This window comes from Dama dama, chromosome 21 (genome assembly GCF_033118175.1).
Source record: "Dama dama isolate Ldn47 chromosome 21, ASM3311817v1, whole genome shotgun sequence".
Classification (NCBI taxonomy): Eukaryota; Metazoa; Chordata; class Mammalia; order Artiodactyla; family Cervidae; genus Dama; species Dama dama.
In genome coordinates this window covers 10,084,814-10,103,696 of record NC_083701.1, presented here as the reverse complement: position 1 = coordinate 10,103,696, position 18,883 = coordinate 10,084,814, and the positions used below count along the sequence as shown (strand labels likewise).

Here is an 18,883-nt window from a genome sequence, read left to right as displayed (position 1 = left end):
TCCTGCTTAGCCTCACAACCTCATAAACAGGTGCAACTGTTAAGAAAAAAAAACGATGCTAATGCACCTCGAGTAAGGGTTCGTGAAAACGAATGTGACACAAACCACTCCTTTTCAACAATAAAACGAGGTCCGAGGATGCCCAACGCGCTGCGCAGTCCTGCCGCGCGTCCCCAAGTCCGCCCAAGCCGCCCCTCCCACCTCCGAGTGCCACCGCCCTGCGGGGGGGGGGGGGGGGGGGCGGGGCCGGGACGGCGGCGACGTGCTGACGTCAGGGCGTGGGGACGCCCCGGCGTCGTCCGGCGCGGGGAAGCGGCGGCGGGGCCGGCTGCTGCCCGTTCAGTCTGCGTGGTAGCGGAGGTCCGCGTCGGCTTCCTCGGCCTTTCGCCCTTCCCCTCGTCCCGGCCTCCTTGGCCCGGGCGGCTGGCCCGTCGTGATGTGGTCGGCGCGCCCGGCGCGGCCCCGCTGAGGCTCGGCGAGGCGGCGAGCGCGGCTCGGGGTCACCATGCCTACCCGTGAGTGGCCGTCCGAGGGCCGGGCCGGGCCGGGTCGGGCGGGGAGCGTTGGGCGCGCACTCCGAGTGTCGCTGGGCCGGGGAGTGCCCGCTACCGGCCGAGTTCGTTTCGTTTGGGCTTAGGGTTCCCCGGGAGTGGGCGGGCGGAGGTGGCGGCGGCGCGGGAGGCCGTTGCACGGAGCAGGAGACCGAGGTCCGAGCGCGGAGGGCGCCCGGCTCGGAAGCGGCAGAGCTGCCAGAAGCCAGCCTCACGGGACTTAAGCGCCCAGCTGTTCCTCCAGCAAAGCGCAGGGACTTCCTGCAAAGGCGGAGAAGAGCTCTGCCCCCATCGCCATGGCCTCCTCACTTCCTCGAGGACGGGCGTCGCCGGTGGGGACGCCCCGACCTGGCCCGGAGCGCTTCCCCGCGACGCCCCAGCCCCGGCAAGCCTGGGCTTTTCCTCTGAGACACGTCCCGGTGGTTGAAATAGGCGCGCTCCTTGGGGAACTTTGTCAGGCTCGGGTGCCCCGTGGTGTTGGACCATCGGGCTTAAGATCCACTGGGCAGCAGGTTAGAAAAGGAGGGTTTAAGGTCCCCTTCCCTAGACACGTTGAATGAGACTCCCGGAGCTGGGGCCCCGGAATCTCTGTGTCCTGCGTGTTAAACGGAGGGATTCTGAAGTTTGAAAATCGCTGGACAGTTGGAGGCATTTTGGGCAAACAGGGTGTATATACTACAACACTGCCAAAGACCAATTTTTCAACGACCCCAGAGACTCACCAAGTAGTGATTCTTTAAGCCCAGCGGCCTGGCTTAGGTATGTGCCGACTAGGGTAGTTACAGGTTTAGGATGCAGAGGAAAAGCATTGATGATGATTGATTTGAGAATTTTTTTCGGGTAGGGCTCTTGTGAGCAAGGTGTTTCATAGTGTGGAATCCTGAAACACTTGCCAGCATGTTTCCAGTTAGCTCGTATTTCTTAGAATTCATAACGTTTCCTAATTGTCTTTATTTTTGTAGATACATGGAACACTGGATTTCCAGGTCAGCCTCAAATGCTTATTTTGTCCAGTGGTGGGTAAAGAGGTGTTATCTCCTGATACTAGAAAGGTTTATATATTGCTGTTGCAGATGTTTAAACAGTCTTGATGTAAAGATGACTAACAACTTCTCCTGTATGTGTGGGTAAGGTGGGTCTTGTTCTCTTTAACACACATTTCCTAACCTTGATCTTCTTGGGTTTTGTATCCAGTATGTATGTCAACAGGCTTCCCTGGTGGCTCAGTGATAAAGAATTTGCCTGCCAGTGCAGGAGAGGTGGGTGCCATCCCTGGATGGGGAAGATCCCCTGGAGGAGGAAATGGCAACCCACTCCGGTATTCTTGCTAGGATAATCCTGTGGACAGAGGAGCCTGGTGGGCTGCTGTCCATAGGGTCGCACAGAGTTGGACACGACTGAAGCGACTTAGCATGCATGCATGCATTGGGAAAGGAAATGGCAGCCTGCTCCAGTATTCTTGCTAGGATAATCCTGTGGACAGAGGAGCCTGGCAGGCTGCAGTCTATGGGGGGTTGAAAAGAGTTGGACACGGCTGAGCATGCACAAGTTCCTATGTCAGCAGTTTATATTTTAATTTTATTCGTCTGGACTGGAGGAATATCCTCATCACTGTTATTGTCAATTTATTGTTCCTTAAATTCATGTTCATGTTATTCAGTGAATTAGCGCTATGCTAATCTACACTCCAGTACTCTTGCCTGGAAAATCCCATGGACAGAGGAGCCTGGTGAGCTGTAGTCCATGGGGTGGAAAGAGTGAGACATGACTGAACAACTCAACCACCACTATGAATCTACTTTCTTAGAAAGCAAAGGGTGGGGAGGGGACACCTTTCTTGACAGTTAGGGCTTCAAGTGGAATTTATTGGTAAAGTGGCAGTTACTTTTTTTTATTATGTTTTGGGGTTATCTAGCCTCATAGAATGGACATAGGAAACGTTTGTTTGTTTCCTTAGTCGTGTGCTTTACAGTGCAGAATGACACAAGGATGAGCCACGGTGTACTTTGCATAGTTAAGAATACAATATTCACGACCTGATTGGAAGGAAGTGAACTACTTTAGTTGCCTGTCATTGTTAATATTTATTATGGTACGGTTTCTGTGATTGCTTCAAAGTATGATACTGATTGGTGGTACCCAAGTGAAGTCAGTTGTGTTTGTAATTGCCTTTGTCTCTCTCTCTGTGACCAGAACCACCAAAATCACTGGGGTAGTGCAGTGGACATTAGTACCTCTCAGAAATTCTGCATGTAGAATAAGTAATTTCTGCAAAATCATTATCTTGTTTAGGGATTTTTTTTAGGGAGGAACACCTACCCACCCCAATAAAGGAAAGTTTTTCTTTTTGGTGTCAGGCAAGACATATACATGTCAGAGGCTCATGTATATGCTCAGCTAGGTAATTCTTAAGGGTTTAGTGGGCTTCGCTGATGGCTCAGAGGTTAAAGCGTCTGCCTCCAATGCAGAAGACCTGGGTTTGATCCCTGGGTCGGGAAGATCCCGTGGAGAAGGAAATGGCAACCCGCTCCAGTATTCTTGCCTGGAGAATCCCATGGACGGAGGAGCCTGGTAGGCTACAATCCACGGGGTCACAAAGAGTCGGACATGACTGAGCGACTTCACTCACTCAGTGAAATGTAATGCTTTTCTGTAAAATGAAAAGTGTTGGAGATGATCACTAGGGTCTTTTCAGACTCTATAATTCTGTCATAGAATTTTTCTATTCCTGCTATTTTGTTGCTTACTTGGCATGTTGATTCTCTCAGTCATTGAAACCAGAATTGGTGAGTAGAATCTAGTGGAGCATGGCACACCCATGAAGGCAGAGTGACAGCCTGTCTCATGAATGTTAGCAGTCACGTCATTGCGGTTACTTAGATCCAAAAAGGTCTTTTTCAGAAAGCAGCTACCTGGAAGGATGTCTGACAGGAAGTGACTGCAGCACAGGAACAATTCTGTGGTCTTGTCACTCTGTAGTCAGGCAGTAGTTTGCAATAGTCACTAAGCACAGATTTCAGGACTATCTCACTAAGCGATCTTTTCAAACCTACAACCCTGTAATTTGTCATGTCATTTTTCTAAAGGCCTTTATTTCGTCCTCCTCTGATCCAAGGACCATTAAGAAACATTTTGATTGTGAGGATTCTCCAAATTCTGAATCAGAGTTTGAGTGGAAGACATGTTAAAGCTTCTTAATTCCAGTCGTTTTATTTATTTTATTTTGTGTATTAGGAGACTGAGACTCAGTGAGTTTCAGTAACTTGCCTAGAGTCAGAGGTAGAGTAAAACCAGGACTTGAACACAGATCTGGGGGTTGGGTTGAGGTTAGGGTTCCTATACATAATCACAATGAGCATAGATACTGTTTATTTTTCTGTAGCTAAGCTGATAATAGTTTATCTTTTCAAAAAATGTTCCCTGGAGTTACACTAAGGCAAAAATGGTCTTGGCCAAAATTTGCATCAGATATGTGAACTTATAAAAATATTTAACAGTTTTGTCTTTGCTTCTGTCTTGTCACCGGAATCTGAGGGAAGAATACTGGGGATCCCAGTGGTATGCTAGGTAGATTCTTGGTTATTTAAGTATAGACATAAAGTTTTTAGTAAACTACTTATATGAAAGGGACCCCTCAGCTGACAGATAACTTGTCTTGAAACAGTTCAGTAAAATGTCCAATTGAATGTGCTCTTTTTTTTATATATGAAAACCTATTGTATATTGGCTAAGGGAAATTGCAGTCTTAATCATTCTTTGCTGTTAACTGTACTTTCAGTGATTATTTGTGGTTAATGTGTTCTTTTCTCATTTAGATTGGCTTTGATATTTGGCTGCATATGTTAGGCTGTGGTAATGTGGTCCATCAATGTTTGGTTTTTTCCTATTGATGAGGTTAATTATATTTGACTTATTTTTCAATCTGTTCTTATGAAATAACTGCAGAATATAGATGAATTGTGACATGAGGGATGAATGCCGTTTGAAGTGTTTTTGTTTAGAAACATAAGCAGACTTGACCTGCCCCTGGAGTGTGAGCATTCTGTCTGTTCCTTCTCTCTCCCTCCCTGCCCCTCACCCCCTCCTCTCTCTCCCACCCAGCACCTGTATATCCTGCCGGAGTTACAGCTGAAGCGTTCTCTCTCTCACAGCAACCTCTGGCCTGACACTGTGTGGCTTACTACCAGAAGTCATCTGTCCCCACTCCTGGGGACGTGGGGCTGCGTTGAAAATGAAATAGGTGGTGGGAGATGAGACTGGACAGGGAGGAAGGAGCCAGAATTTGCAAGATTTAATATGCTGTGCAACTAACGTGACTAAAATTGTCTTCCAGCTGTCACACTCACAGGTAGTGGCTGTTTTGTAGGCATGTTAGCAGTTTCCAACTTACTGGCTACTTTACAAAAACTTAAAATTTGCTCTTGGTAATAGAAGTTATTTATGGAGTGTTGATTGTATACCAGACAGTATACTTTGTGCTTTACAGGAATGATCTTAAATTTAACTGTCTCCCACATTGAGGAACGTCCTATGTGACCAGTTACAGAAACTAAGAGATTGGTTCAGGGAAGTCAAGTAACAGCCTAATGGCAGGAAGTGTGGAGCTGGGCTTGGAGCCGGATGCCTGTGACTTTGCAGCGCTCTGCTCCAGCGCAGCAGGGGTGGAACCTGCCGTCAGAGCCTGTCAGTTTCTTTTAACATGGTCTCCTCTGCTTAGCACTCTGCCTGATCACGTCACAGGTACCTGGTCGGTATTAACTTAAAGAAGGAACTTGAACTGGAGTCAGAGAAGTGCTTCTTTAGATATGATAACTTGAAATAACTTTTTTCCCCATAAAAACTGTTCTGAAAGGTTTTATAGCTTATGAGTAGATTCTTAGCAGACCTGTCTGAAATATTTGCCAGGCCTGAGACAAAGAGTACCAGTGAAGGCCTGCAGACATAACCTAAGTTGGGGTTTCTCAGTTTCTGCTCTGTTGACGCCTTGGGCTGGATCATACTTTGTGGGGCAGTCTCGGTCTGTCCTTGCACTGTGGTTTGTGTAGCCGTGTCTCTGGCCTCTCCCCACTAGAAGCTAGTTGTAGTCCCGCTGTCCTGAAGTGTGACAGCCGGAAATGTCCTCACACACTGCCATGTGTCCCCCAGTGTATGGGGGCTCTGTCCCCGGGTTGAGAATCTCCGGTCTAAATACTGAGTGTCACTGACGACGCTGTGCCCACAGCCTGGCCTGCTTTCCCATGCAGGGCCCTGCAGTCTCCTCCCCAGAGATGACCTCAGGCTGTAGGCGCAGGCGGTCTACAGGCCCCATCCAGGCAGCTGTGACCTCTTGGGTTAGGGGAGGCTCTTTCCTGACCCTGAAGTGAGACTGGCGTGTCACACTTTCTGGGGAGCCAAAGTGAGCAGATTCCCTCTGCCCCAACCCACCCTGCCCCATCCCTCACGGTTCATCTCAGGAGTTTGGTCCAGTTCTGAGCCCCTCCCAAAGCTAACCCACCAGAGTAGGGGGCAGGTAGGAGGAGGAAGCCCAGCTTCCTGGGGAGACTTGATCTGCCTAGACTCCCACTTGGGGTGATTTGGAAGGGACAACTTGACAGAAAAACAGCTGCTGCTATCTCTCTGGTTTTTTAGGATGTAATTTTCAGTATAGTCTCTGTCCCCTCTGCTGCCCACATGTGCTCCTCTGAAAGAAAAGAATGCTCTGTCTTTTGGGAAGCAGAGGTCCTTGATCCCTGAGTCAAATGAAGGCACTAATTCTTAGCAGAAAGCACCTTTTACCTATTGTATAGCCCAACTTTGGTATGGAATGATCTGAATACTGGGTGGGTGTTGACAACTACATAAGTTCATGATTTCTTTATGGGGGATGGAGAGATATAGGATAGAAGTATTATAAAAATCTGGCTAAAGATTTGAAGAAGGATTCAAAGTTAATATCAATTATAAGAGATCAGTATTTGCAGTATTTACACAAATCAGAGAGCAAAATATCACCAGCCTTCCATGGTTAAGGCACACACCTATGCTTGTCAATGTCTGAGTAGAAATGATTGATCAAGGCTTGGGGAAAGACGATTCATTTTCACTAATAAAGAAATGCTAATTAAAAACTGAAATCATTTGGAGTTTATCGCATTACCAAAGATAAAAGTTTAATCACTTCTTTGGCAATAATAGGCAAAGGTGGTGGTGAGGTACAATAGAAAAGGCAGAACTTTAAATTAGTACAACTCTTGAAAAGTAATTTGTCAGTATTTTATCAAGTGCTCTGATAATGCATTTACTCATTGACCCAGTAATTTCACTGTTGGGAATCTATCCTTAAGAAATGATGAAAAACATAAACTGCACCAGGATTTCTGCACTGAGATGTCTATCACAGTAATATTGGTAAAATAGTAAAAACCCAGAAAATTTAATATTCAATAATAGGGAAGTGGTACAAATTGAATATAGAACATCCTTGCAAAAAAGTTACCATACAGCCATTAAAAATGATACTTGTAGAAGCACTGGGTTTATAAATTGTTTTTATTTTGTGTAATTTATGTTTTCCAGATTTTCCACAGTTGGCATATAATCCACAACCAGAAAAAAGAATGCTTAAGATTTTTATAACTTTAGCATAATTTTTTACAAAACCTAAATGAAACAAAATATTGCCATGAACTGGTTCTTCCTTTAGCCCATAGAAAAGAATTTGGGTAACTGATGAGATAGTGTCCATTGTGTGTGTATGTACATTTATGGCTTAGAAAATAGCATGTTTACTGTCTGATTGCTCTTGCTGTCAGGTGATAGCAAATGCTTGTCATGCTGTTTTATTCTGAAAGGAAGAAAATTAATTTCTGATCTATTAGGTGGTGTTTTCAGTTGTGAAAACCTGAAAGGTTGAGATGAACCACTTTGTATGACTTCAGTTTATCAGCAATTTGTAGTTTTTTTTTTTTTTTCTTCCCTCTGAATGATTGTGTGTTGTAGAATGAACACAGTCCTGGGGAAGTATCATCACAGAATGAATGTTGGCAGTCCCTCCTATGATTAATATGTCAGACCTGTCAAAATTCTTTCGTCATTTCTATCTGCCAGGTTCGCTCCACTCTTGAAATGAGCCTGTTCTCACATATTCTTGAAATTCAGCAGGAGCTACTGTCGGTACTAATACTCCTCTTTCTGTGTAGGCTGTCATATTCTCCCTTCTGCATATTATTAGACAGCATGATTCTAATTTCTATTAAAGAAGGAATCACTACTCAGGTTTTTTTCATTGTACCTCTACATGAAGAGTTTGCTCTGTTCTAAAAATAAGCATTAAGTCTTTGCTCTGTAGTCTTCAGGAGGACTTTGATTCTCCCCAATGCTATTATTTTGGGTTTTTTTCTTAGTTGGTGAGTTACTCAGCTGTATCTTTTTGTTTTCATTACCTGAGCTCCAGGGTATTTTTGCTGCACTAGTTTGCTGGCTAATTCTAAGTGTTCTTCACACCCCTGCTATTTAATTGGCTTTTTGAACAGCTGTCTTGGCTATTTCGCTACAAAGTTTTCTGTGTTATGGTTGCACTGAACTTTAAATGGATCTCACTCCTGCCAGGCAGAGAAAATGAAATGTAAGCTGTTCGAGTTTGCCATAGTCAGTTCCTGGGGCCTTATAAACTTTGCAGCAGGTGCCAGCGTGGAAGCCAAAAGGAGTAGTCTGTTTATGACATCTGACATACATTGATTTATAAACTTAGTTATAATAAGTATTTTTATTAACTCTTTGATCCATTAAATGGGACAGGATAATTCCTCTCAGGGAGATTTAGATGCAGTTGAATTTATGTCATTGTGCTTTAGAGGTAGAAATGCCTTATGACCATGTGATTGGAATCAGAATCAGAATTGCTACATGGATTGTCAGCCTTTATTGCACCTGATTCCAGAAGGGCATCTGCAGTGGCGGGTGCTCCAGGCACATGTGTAATAACTGAAATTTGGGGTCTGAGTCCCTGTGGGTTTTTCCCATTCTCTTAGCTGGCTGCATTGCGTGAGCTTCAGGGGCTCACTTTCCTTTTCAGTTCACAGCCCGGAACAGAAACAGACTTAAAGGATCTGTTCCCTGCTACCTTTTCCCTTGGTTCTGTCCTGCTGCTTTGCGTGCTCTTCCAAGGATGGGAGTGCCTTTGGCAAACTGCCACAGGTTTGTCTTAGAGCACCGTCTTTTTGAAATGGAAGAGCTCAGGTCCAGGAGTCTGGGGGAAGAAACATGGGCGTCTGCCCCAGGTGGGTTCTGTCTGTATTCCCTTTACTACAGTGCCATCCCTGGCACAGGATTCGCGTGTTAGCTCCTGAGCGTTACGTGTTGCTCTTGATCTGTATTGGAGGCTGGCGCAGGGGAAGTTTGAGCTACCGTAAGAGTTAGTCTCCCCAGTGTCTTCCATGGAAGCATAAGAGGGCCTGTTGTGTGGAGCGGGTGCGGAGGGGACTCAGCAGGTGGCCTCGCTACCTGACCCCGCCTCAGCTGGACCAGCTCCATTTTTGTCTTGTTGGTGAAATTCTGCATTCTGTTTCAGGAGGTAAATAATACTACTTACTTTTTTAAAAGTTTGGAATTTATGGGTCTTAGATATTAGAATATGTCCTCTGACAAGAACGTGAGATATTTTAGAATCAAAAGCTTAGGAACCTAGAAGCAAAAACAGAGGCATTGAGTGATGATGTCTGACCCGCTTTTGCTCTCATGCACTCCAGGAGTGGAGCTGTCTTATCTCTCCTTGTAGTCACTTCAGTCATAGGCACTGTCAGTATACTCTAAAGAGTCACAAATGTTCTCTTTCAACCTTTCTTATTTTCCTGTTGGATTTCTCTTAGGGGTTGATTCATTCAGCAGATTACTGTAGTGCCTACATGTGCGAGGCTGGGGGAACATAGAGGTGAATAAAGCAGCCCCTAGCTGTAAAAAGTTGATCCAGTTTATAGAACCTTGTGTAAATGGCTCTGACACAAAGAAGGAAATGACAAGCCCCCTGAGAACAGTGCTGTAGAGTTCAGAGAGCCCGAAAGAAGGTGAGTGGCAGATGGCGTCCTCGTCCTGAGTTGTTTCAGAGGAGTGTGGGTTTGGGGAAGACATTTGGGTTGAGTCACACAGTTGGAAACAACCAGCAGCCAGTTGGAGTAAGTCATTGGTGCTGGGGATGTGACAGCTTTGAGGCCATCTATATAATTGGTAATTTTGTCTTTTAAGTAACACCTGCTTATCAACACCTGATGTGTGTCGGTTACTGTGGGCACCAAGGACATAGCAGCACCTCTCTCTAGACACCAGGGCATCTTCCTGGACATCATCTCTGTCCTCGTGAAGCTCAGTCTGGTGAGGAAGACAAGTGCTGAGCAGACAGAGAGCTTTACAGGCACTGAATCCTGGTTTTCTTTGACACTGTACATGTAGTTTTTGGTATAGCCGGTGGCTCATGGTACACCTCCAGTGTATATTCATAGAGTGACTCAAATTACTGAAAGAAGCAGAGGTTGCTATGGGAACATGAGTGCGGTAGCAGGGAGAGCAGCGAGAGGTTATTAAAGAACAGCGGACGGAGTGGCGGGGTTTGAACTTCGGTCATAGGCTTACCCGGCAGTGCAGTGGTGAAGAAGCCGCCTGCGAGTGCAGGAGACACAGGAGACACTGGTTCCATCCCTGGGTCAGGAAGGTCCCCTGGGGGAGGAAATGGCCACCCAGTCCAGTATTCTTGCCTGGAGAGTCCCAGGGACAGAGGAGCCTGGCGGGCTGTAGTCTGTGGTGTCGGAACGAGTAGGACGCACCTGAGCACACACACAGTAGGATGAATTGCAGTATAAAATTTGAATATTGTTGAGAAAGTACAATTCATAGGATTAGTTGGGTGAGGGGTGGAGGGAGGAGTCAGGATTGATGCCCAGATTTCAGGCTTGGCCATTTGGGTGAAGTGCTCCGGTGTGATACGGGGACTTTTTGGAGGACGAGCAGTTTGGGAGGATCGAGATGGAAGGTGAGTCCTTTTTAGGGTATGATAGGTGTGGTGCCGTACAGGACTTTCGGGGTACATTTGTAGAAATAACTGTGGATGAAATTACTAAAGGATAGGTTGTAAAGAGTAAAAACAAAATGCCATTGAACAAATACTTGCATGCAAGAACTGGGTAAAACTCAGGACAGTCCATCTGGTTGTAGAAGCATTGGAAACATTTCAGTGTAGCAAGAAAAATAAGCTAGACCGCCTCTTACTGTTTGATCTGCTGCTTTGACAATGATAATTTATGGAATGTTAGGAAAAAAATCTTACTTTAAAGCTTTGGGCCTTAAAGATGATCCTGTGTCTTAACCGTAGTATGTACTACCTATCCTGTACTTACGCCATTCACTTGCCTTGTCACTGCTTCCTAGCTAGGGGAAGAAATTGTCAAATTATACTAGGCTGAGAGTATGTAAACTGTTCTGTAATTCCTGGGCAGACAAGCTAAATTGTGCAATTTAAGAGTAGAAATTAGGGAAGCCCCACATGTGTAACCTAAAAATTTCATCTCGATCTCTAATATCAGTAGCTTCTCATCCCATTCTGTTTTGTTCGAGTCTCACTGTCATGTGAATTTATGCAAGAGCTGAATTTGCTTGCGGCAGATACAATGCTCGTGTAAACTTGCTGAGGAACTGCTTTATTTCAAAGAAGAAAAAGAAGTGAGGGGGCATTTGGTTTGGAGAGGAGCAGAGCGCCTCAGACAGCTCTTGAGTGTGGATCACCACCTTCTCCTCCACACAAACGGCGCTCCTCTTTGTTCCCTTCCCTGCCCGTTGCTCTCTGCACATTTACTCAGTGTCCTGGAGTCAACAGGCTCTGTTCTCTTTTCAGCAACAAAGAAATACTGCAGCTCTTTTTGTTGCCTACCCTGATAGGGAATACAGCAACTTACTGGTTAAGGGCTGAACAATTGTAAAAGCTTTGTATCCAGTGGTTTCAAGAACATGACTGAAGGGTGATTGTAATTAAATGTGGTTTGGCTGCTGCCCTTTTGCTGGAACAATAGTTGATTCCACCAGTTCTTTATGTTTTTCCTTCTAAAATTGCATTGGATTCAACTTTGATAAAGAATCTGAGTATTTCCATCAAAGTGGGATGATTTTCTGTTGTTCCCTTTTAATTTTCAGGGGCTTCCCAGGTGGCTCAGCTGGTAAAGAATGTGCCTGCAATGTGGGAGACCTGGGTTCGATCCCTGGGTTGGGAAGATCCCCTGGAGAAGGGAAAGACTACCGACTCCAGTATTCTGGCCTGGAGAATTCCATGGACTGTAGTGGCTTTCATTTTTAGTTTTCAAGAGTGAATAGTTTCTGTTTGTAGTTGCAGTAATAAAATGAATACTCCAAGTGTGTACAGATTTCCAGATTCTCCCTTTGTGTCTGATGCCACAGAAAGTTGCTGTATTTTTTATATCTTCCATGCACTCATTGTTAAAAGTCTTACCTTTGAACTCGAGGAAAATATGATAATAGATTGAAATCTTGGGTAGCATCAAATTTTGGTTTATGAGTCATTAAAAAATTATTAGAAAAGATTATATGGCCTTCTTAGAGTTTGGATTAACATAAAACATGTAACCATTGCATGTATAATAAAGTATAAGAATACCTAAGTTAAAGAGGTTTAGGCTTTTGATGTTGTGTTACCAAAGTCTCTCCTGGAGTAAATGCAAAATGTTTAGAGTCTCTGTGGTTTCTTTGGCAGCTTTGGCAGCTTTGAGGAGACTCTGTCAAGCGCTGAACCTTGAAGGTTTAACTTAGTAGCTTAGTTTTTTGAAAATTAACTTTGTGCTTGGCTCAGCCCCATTAGCAAATCTTGTTACGTTTTGCTGTCTTCAGACTTCAGATAGTGTGTATATTCTGTTCAGGTATATAACTAGAGTGCTCGCAGTTTTTTCCTTTACTGTTTAATCAAAAAAACTGATCATCTCAATTGGAATGAAAATCTTCAGCATATGGCATAGACACTGTGGGTGTTGTGAACTCTGTAAGAAGAATCAAGGCTGTTGGTATATTGAATGTATTTGTTCTAAAAATAATTTTGGAAGCTACAAACAGCACCTCGCCCTCCTGCTGCATGCAGCCAGATTTAACACTTCTGTTACTCTCTGACTAATGAGGAAATAAAAATATGTTAATATTTAAGCAGTTGAGGGATTTTAATGCTGTTTTGGATTTTGCCTGAAATAACTCATATCCTACTTTTGAAATATTCAGAGGATTTTTAATTAAAAATAACTCAAATGAATGTGGTCCACTGAGAAAGATCCTAGTCATTGCCTATGGTGGATTCTTTGTATTTGTAATGGTGACAAGTGAATATCTTTTTGATTTAGGATTTGAGGGTTTATTTTCCTGGACTACAGTGCCTTAACTCAGTTAGGTGGAAATTGGATTTGGTGGTTTGTGTATGTGTGTTTAAGAGCTTAGCTAAAAATCTGCAGAAAGCCCTACCTTTATCTTTTTTTTTTTTTTTTTATATCCAGGTTTTTGTTGTGGACAGTAGTATAGCAAATACTTATTAAGGTCACAGCAAGTATACTGATGGAAATAACTGACTTTTTAAAAAGCTTTATTAAGATGTATGACTTGCATACCATTAAATTTACCTACATTAAATATATGGTAAGACTTGATCGCTATGTGAAACAAAAATGGCCCAGATGACCCAAGCAGTGGTTATGAACGTCCGCTCCTGGATGCCCGGCCTTTCTTTTCTCCCAGGTCTCGATTCAGTAGGACTCATAATCTGATAAATTGCACTGTGTTAGGAGACATGCTAAAATTAAAGGTACTGAGTGGCAAGATTCTGAAATTCTAGTTCTTTTTAACCTCTTTATTTTAGGTGAGAAATTAAAGCGTACACATCTATTTTAAGTTTAAAAGTCTGAACTCATCCAGTATCAGATTGCCATAATCCCAAAATGAATGCTTTAATCTGTCGAGGGGAGAATTAGCTGGACTTCCCTCTGTATACCCACATTGTAATAAGGCAAAGGATTCCCACCTTATTTTTATAAAATAAAAATGGGCTGTAGCTTCAAAACTGGGACTTAGTTTACATATAGATTTGCTGCTGGAATTTTGTGAAAGTTTATATATAAATGTTTTTGTTATTTTCTTTGGTAATTTTGGGAGTATTTTGTTGTCACAGTAGGTAAGAAAACTTTAAGACAGTGATTGGTTGTGATTTTGTAAAGTGATGAGGTTCTGTCTCCCTTTTTCCAGTGGCTGAGCTCCATATAGTTCTTGTTCACTCTCTGGTATGCTGGGAACTCACCAGTAACTTCTCGTGGGGGCAATCTAATAGCCTAATAAAAGTTTCTCATTCTTCCTTTCATGATGTTCTTGTACCCTTAGGGACATTTTAGAGCTCAAAGTAACCTTTAATAGAAAAAGAAGATAATTTCTGGAAGTGGGAAAAATGAAAGTGAAAGTCGCTCAGTTATGTCCGACTCTTTGCAACCCCATGGACTAAACAGTTCATGGAATTCTCCAGGCCGTGATACTGGAGTGGGTAGCCGTTCCCTTCTCCAGGGGATCTTCCTGACCCAGGGATCAAACCCAGGTCTCCCACATTGCAGGCACATTCTGTCCCAGCTGAGCCACCAGGGAAGCCCATACGTGGGAATATGACATTTTGTAATAGGACAGGTTCTCAGGCAGGATGTCTCTTCTCCATTCTCTACTACCTGACTTGATTTTTATACCCCTGGAGAGCTGTGGTGACAGTAGTGTCATCTTTGGGTAGCTGCATAATATAGTCAATATTAAACAGTGCATATTATTTAAAAAATTAAAGAGAAAGCCACCTCAGGAAGACAGTACAGTTTAGAAACTGTCAAGAGCACAGACTCTTAAGGGGGTCCACCACTTCTAGTTGTGTGACCTCAGACAGATTGCTTTATCTTTGTGATTTCCTATTTGTAACCTGTAAATGTTGATGCCTACCTCATACGGTTATAAGCATTAAGGAAGATAAAATTTGGAATGTAGTAGATGAATATTTGTTGAGTGTGTTCTGAAGGAATCAGACTGACAGATAGGGAGTAAATAAGAACAGCATATTCCTGAGTTGGCTTGGGTTGGGTCTTTGGGTTTTCTACTGCGTTTTGCACTGTATCCCTGCAGCCAGAATTTGTGCCCTAGGGAACATGCATTTTGTGTTTGATGTTCTATTAGTTGACCAGGACTGCTGTAATAAAATACCACAAACTGAGTGACTTTGAACAGAGAATTTATTAGCGTACAGTTCTGGAGATCAGCAGTCTGAAATCAAGGTTGGTTCCTTCTGAGGGCTGTGAGGGAAGGTGTGTTCCAGGTCTCTTTACCTGGCTTGTGTTAATAGATGGCCAATTTCACGTGCATGTGGAACTCCCCCTGCATGCACGTCTGTCTAAAATTTCCCCTTTTATGAGGATACCAGGTATGTTGGATTAGGGCCTCCACTAATGACATCATCCTAACTGAATTACCTCTTATTCTAAATAAGGTCCCATTCTGAGACCCTGAGAGAACTTCAGCATATGAGTTTTGCAGGGGATACAGTGCAATTTGTAATAGCTATATAAGACTTGAAGGTGAAATGATTTCTTTTACTTAGAGTATTTTCATGTTTTAAAGCATGCTTATTTATTAAACTTTGATGTAAACTGATGGCATAGTCACTTTTTCTTCTACTGAAGCCAAACATTCATTTACTTAAAGAGAAGTATATCTAGTGCAAGAAGAAAATTGGTAGAAATGAATAAAAATTCTTTTCATGCTTCAGTTATTTGGTATGCTACCAAGTCTCTTGGAGAAGGAAAATGGCAACCCACTCCTATATTCTTGTGTAGGAAATTGCTTGGACAGAGGAACCTGGCAGGCTACGGTCCATGGGGTCGCGAGAGTTGGACACAACTTAGTAACTAAACCACCACCGCCACTAAATTCTCTGCAGCCTGGCTTCACGTCATTTTAGCATTTGAACTGATTGCAGGAATGGTACATACCTAATATTTAAGCACATACAGAATTTACTGATCTACACATTCTGTGAAATTTTATTTGTTTTAGTTTCTCTAAGCTGCAATAACAAGATACCATAACCTGAATGGCTTAAGGCAGCAAAGTATTGTCACAGTTCCCGGCAGCTAGAAGTCTGAAATCAAGGTGTGGGCAGGGCCACGCTCCCCACAAGGTTCTAGGGAAGGAGCCTTGCTTGCCTCTTCCGGCACTAGTAGTGCTGGCAAGCCTTAGAGTGCCTTGGTTTGTAGCAGCAGAACTTGTCTTTCTTATCTTCACGTGGCCTTCTTCCTTGTGTCTCCCATATCTTTCTCTTTTGAGGGACCAGTCTCTGGATTAAGGGTCCACCCTAATCCAGGATGAGCTCCTTTTAATTTGATGACATGTGCAAAAACTCTGTTTCCAAGTAAGACCACCATCACAGGTACTGAGGCTAGGACTTCAGCACATCTTTTTTGGGGACACAATTCAACCTGCAGCATTTGTCTGTTGCTTTCAAAAATTAGCTTCATTTGATTTCTCTAATCTTCCAAGTATTCCTGACTAGCAAATGGACAACTTTGTTATCATAAATTAATATTCTTGAGCCTCATTATTCTGAACGCTCCCACTGCCTTCTCAGGCCACTGCCTTGGTTTTCCAGGCACAGAGTTCTGCTCCACTGTCAACTCTGTCCTGTTTCTGTAGTTTGTTGCAAAGATGCCTTTCTTTCTTTCTTCTCATACTTTCTTGACCGTCTCAGTGTTATGAGTTATGTTTGAAATTGTTGAACCTACTGTTTTAGAATTTACAGTGGATTTCAAGTCCAGGAGCCTTTTGTAGTTGGAACATCTATTATCTTACTACTGAATGCACCTGATCTGTACTACTTTTTGTGAAGGTAGGATATTCTGTATAGATTAGAATGGTATAAGCAAATGCGTGGAAATGAAGTTTGGGCCTTGATTTTAAGAACTGTAAATAGTCACAGTTTTTATTTGCGAAACAAGGCTGAAAAGGTAGAGATTGTATCCAGGTTCACCTCCAAGACCATCCTGTCAATGAAGTATAAGTAAATTGGGGAGATGTTTATTTTGGTAAAGTAACTGACTTCACTTTTTAAAATCTTTAAATGTGTGTGTGTAGCTAAAATAAACTATTAGATTTATAGTATATATTTTGTAAAATAAGTAATTTGGGTTTTTGTAGGTATGCTCTGAATGAACTATCTTATAATTGGCCTAATGTGGAAAAGTTTATTTCCATTATATTCTCAATATGTTTCTGACATACAATGAAATGTCTTGTAGTCATATTCTTGCTATGTTAATTTTGCTTTATATGAGCTGCACAGCCTTTCAAAGGCATCTGGAAATGTCAGGTTTTTTGTGTTTTTTTTTTAAATTTTTTTTAAACTTTCACAAATTGGAAATGTCACATTCAGACAGCTTCTGAGGAGAAATAAAAGGCTTTTACTGTGAGTCAAGGTTCGAACTTTCAACATTGATCTGGTTTTGGTTCATGGTGTTTTGTTGACCACAACTTCAGTAGACTTTCTTGTTACCTGCATGGCACGTTAATTTAGAAGGGAAGTATCAAAGCATATGTGTCCTTGTTAAATAATAGTTTACATTGCTGGTCTTTTCTATACCTTCCACAATACCTTGTATAGTACTTTCCACATAATTAGTATTCATAAATATTTGTTTTGCAGTTGAGTTGGAGTGTCATGTGCTTTTAGAATCAGAAGGAATCTTTGGTTACTTAGCGAAGTCGCTCAGTCGTGTCCAACTCTTTGCAACCCCATGGACTGTAGCCTGCCAGGCTCTTCCATGCATGGGATTTTCCAGGCAACAATGCTGAAGTGGGTTGCCATTTCCTTCTCCAGGGGATCTTCCTGACCCAGGGATCGAACCCAGATCTCCCACATTGCAGGCAGACTCTTTACCATCTGAGCCACCTAATCTAACCTCTAGTTTGAATCTGGACAGCAGCTGACAGATAATCCTATCTGAAAGCGCTCAGGGAGTTCTAAAATATTTTGACTACTTCTGTCCAACTTCTGTCCTCTGAGGGCATCACAGACCAGTCCTTTTTTACATGATGTCCTTTAAATGTTTGGGTAATGCCTGATACTTTGACATTTACTACTGGATACAGTCTGTGCTAAACATTTTTTTAAACTAAAAGAATGAAGATTGTTAAGCATTATGAGTTGCATTTAGTAGCCTTCAAACATACCATATTACAATCTGTCTACAGTTAAGTCAAATCCAACAGCACTTCTTTTTTTTGCAGAATCCATGAAATAGGACAAAATTCCTTTTGGTTAACAGTTAGATACTTAGCTCTTGTAGACTGATGATGTACTATACTCCACTTCTGACCACTGATACGTGATGAAGAGCATCCAGAGAATTATATAGAAGTGATTTGCTTTCAAAGGATATTAAATATGAAAGCAGCAAATAAAAATGATACACATTTATACAAATACAGTGTGACAACTAGAATTTTTGAATTGTATCTTTCTCTGGAAAACACACATCTTGTATTTCTGGCACTTAACATATAGTAGAGGCTTTATAAATCTCTTTTGATTGGTTGACTAGACATGAAACAGTTACAGTGTTTTTTGAATGTCTATCTTGGAAGACTTCCTTAGATGTGAAACTTCTGTTAAATTGTATCTATTACTAGAATAAAACCAGTGCTCAATTGATGATTTTTTAGAAGAAATCTTGCTTTTTTATCCTATTTTCAACACCACATGCCAAACGAAGTTTGGGTTTTCTTCAGGAATAGTTTTTTTCTTCCAATCTTTAGTAGAATTTTCATTTTGCCATTATTTCACTCTAATCAATTATTTTTATCCTTCATTATTTACTCAACATTGTAGAACATAGTCTAGTTATGTATTTCAGATAGAAGACTTGTATCTTATTAAAAACTAATTAAGATAGTAATGAAATGTATTACTAGGTCCTTTTAAGGGATATTTCATATTATCCATCATTTTATTTTTAAGAAGAACCTTTAATCTTTGTAAACTATGTGATTAGTCTCTATTTTTTCCCACATCAAATGTAGAGTCTGTAGAATTGTGTTTTTCATTCTGGATATTCTGAAACTGCCACTGCTTTATTTTTGGTTAAAATATTTAACACATCTTGAAATTTTAATTTATATTACTGTAAAATATGAAAATTTTCACTTTCATGTGTTTTTTAAAAATACTCTTAATTTCTGTTTCTACTCTTCCCTAGTTCTTAGAGTATTTCTTTTTTTCCTGTTTTTTGGAGTTCTTATTTCTTTTATCTATG

General features: G+C 42.2%; 1 protein-coding gene across 1 annotated transcript in view; it reads left to right on the top strand.

Annotated features, from left to right (window-relative positions):
• The first annotated feature begins 317 nt into the window (after window positions 1-317).
• The window catches only part of EFR3A (EFR3 homolog A), a 78,203-nt gene continuing 59,637 nt past the window's right edge, over window positions 318-18,883 (top strand). The window contains exon 1 of the mRNA XM_061123180.1: window positions 318-515. Within this exon, the coding sequence (XP_060979163.1) occupies window positions 506-515 (10 nt within the window). The 5' untranslated portion in view covers window positions 318-505. The remainder of the gene's footprint in view (window positions 516-18,883) is intronic.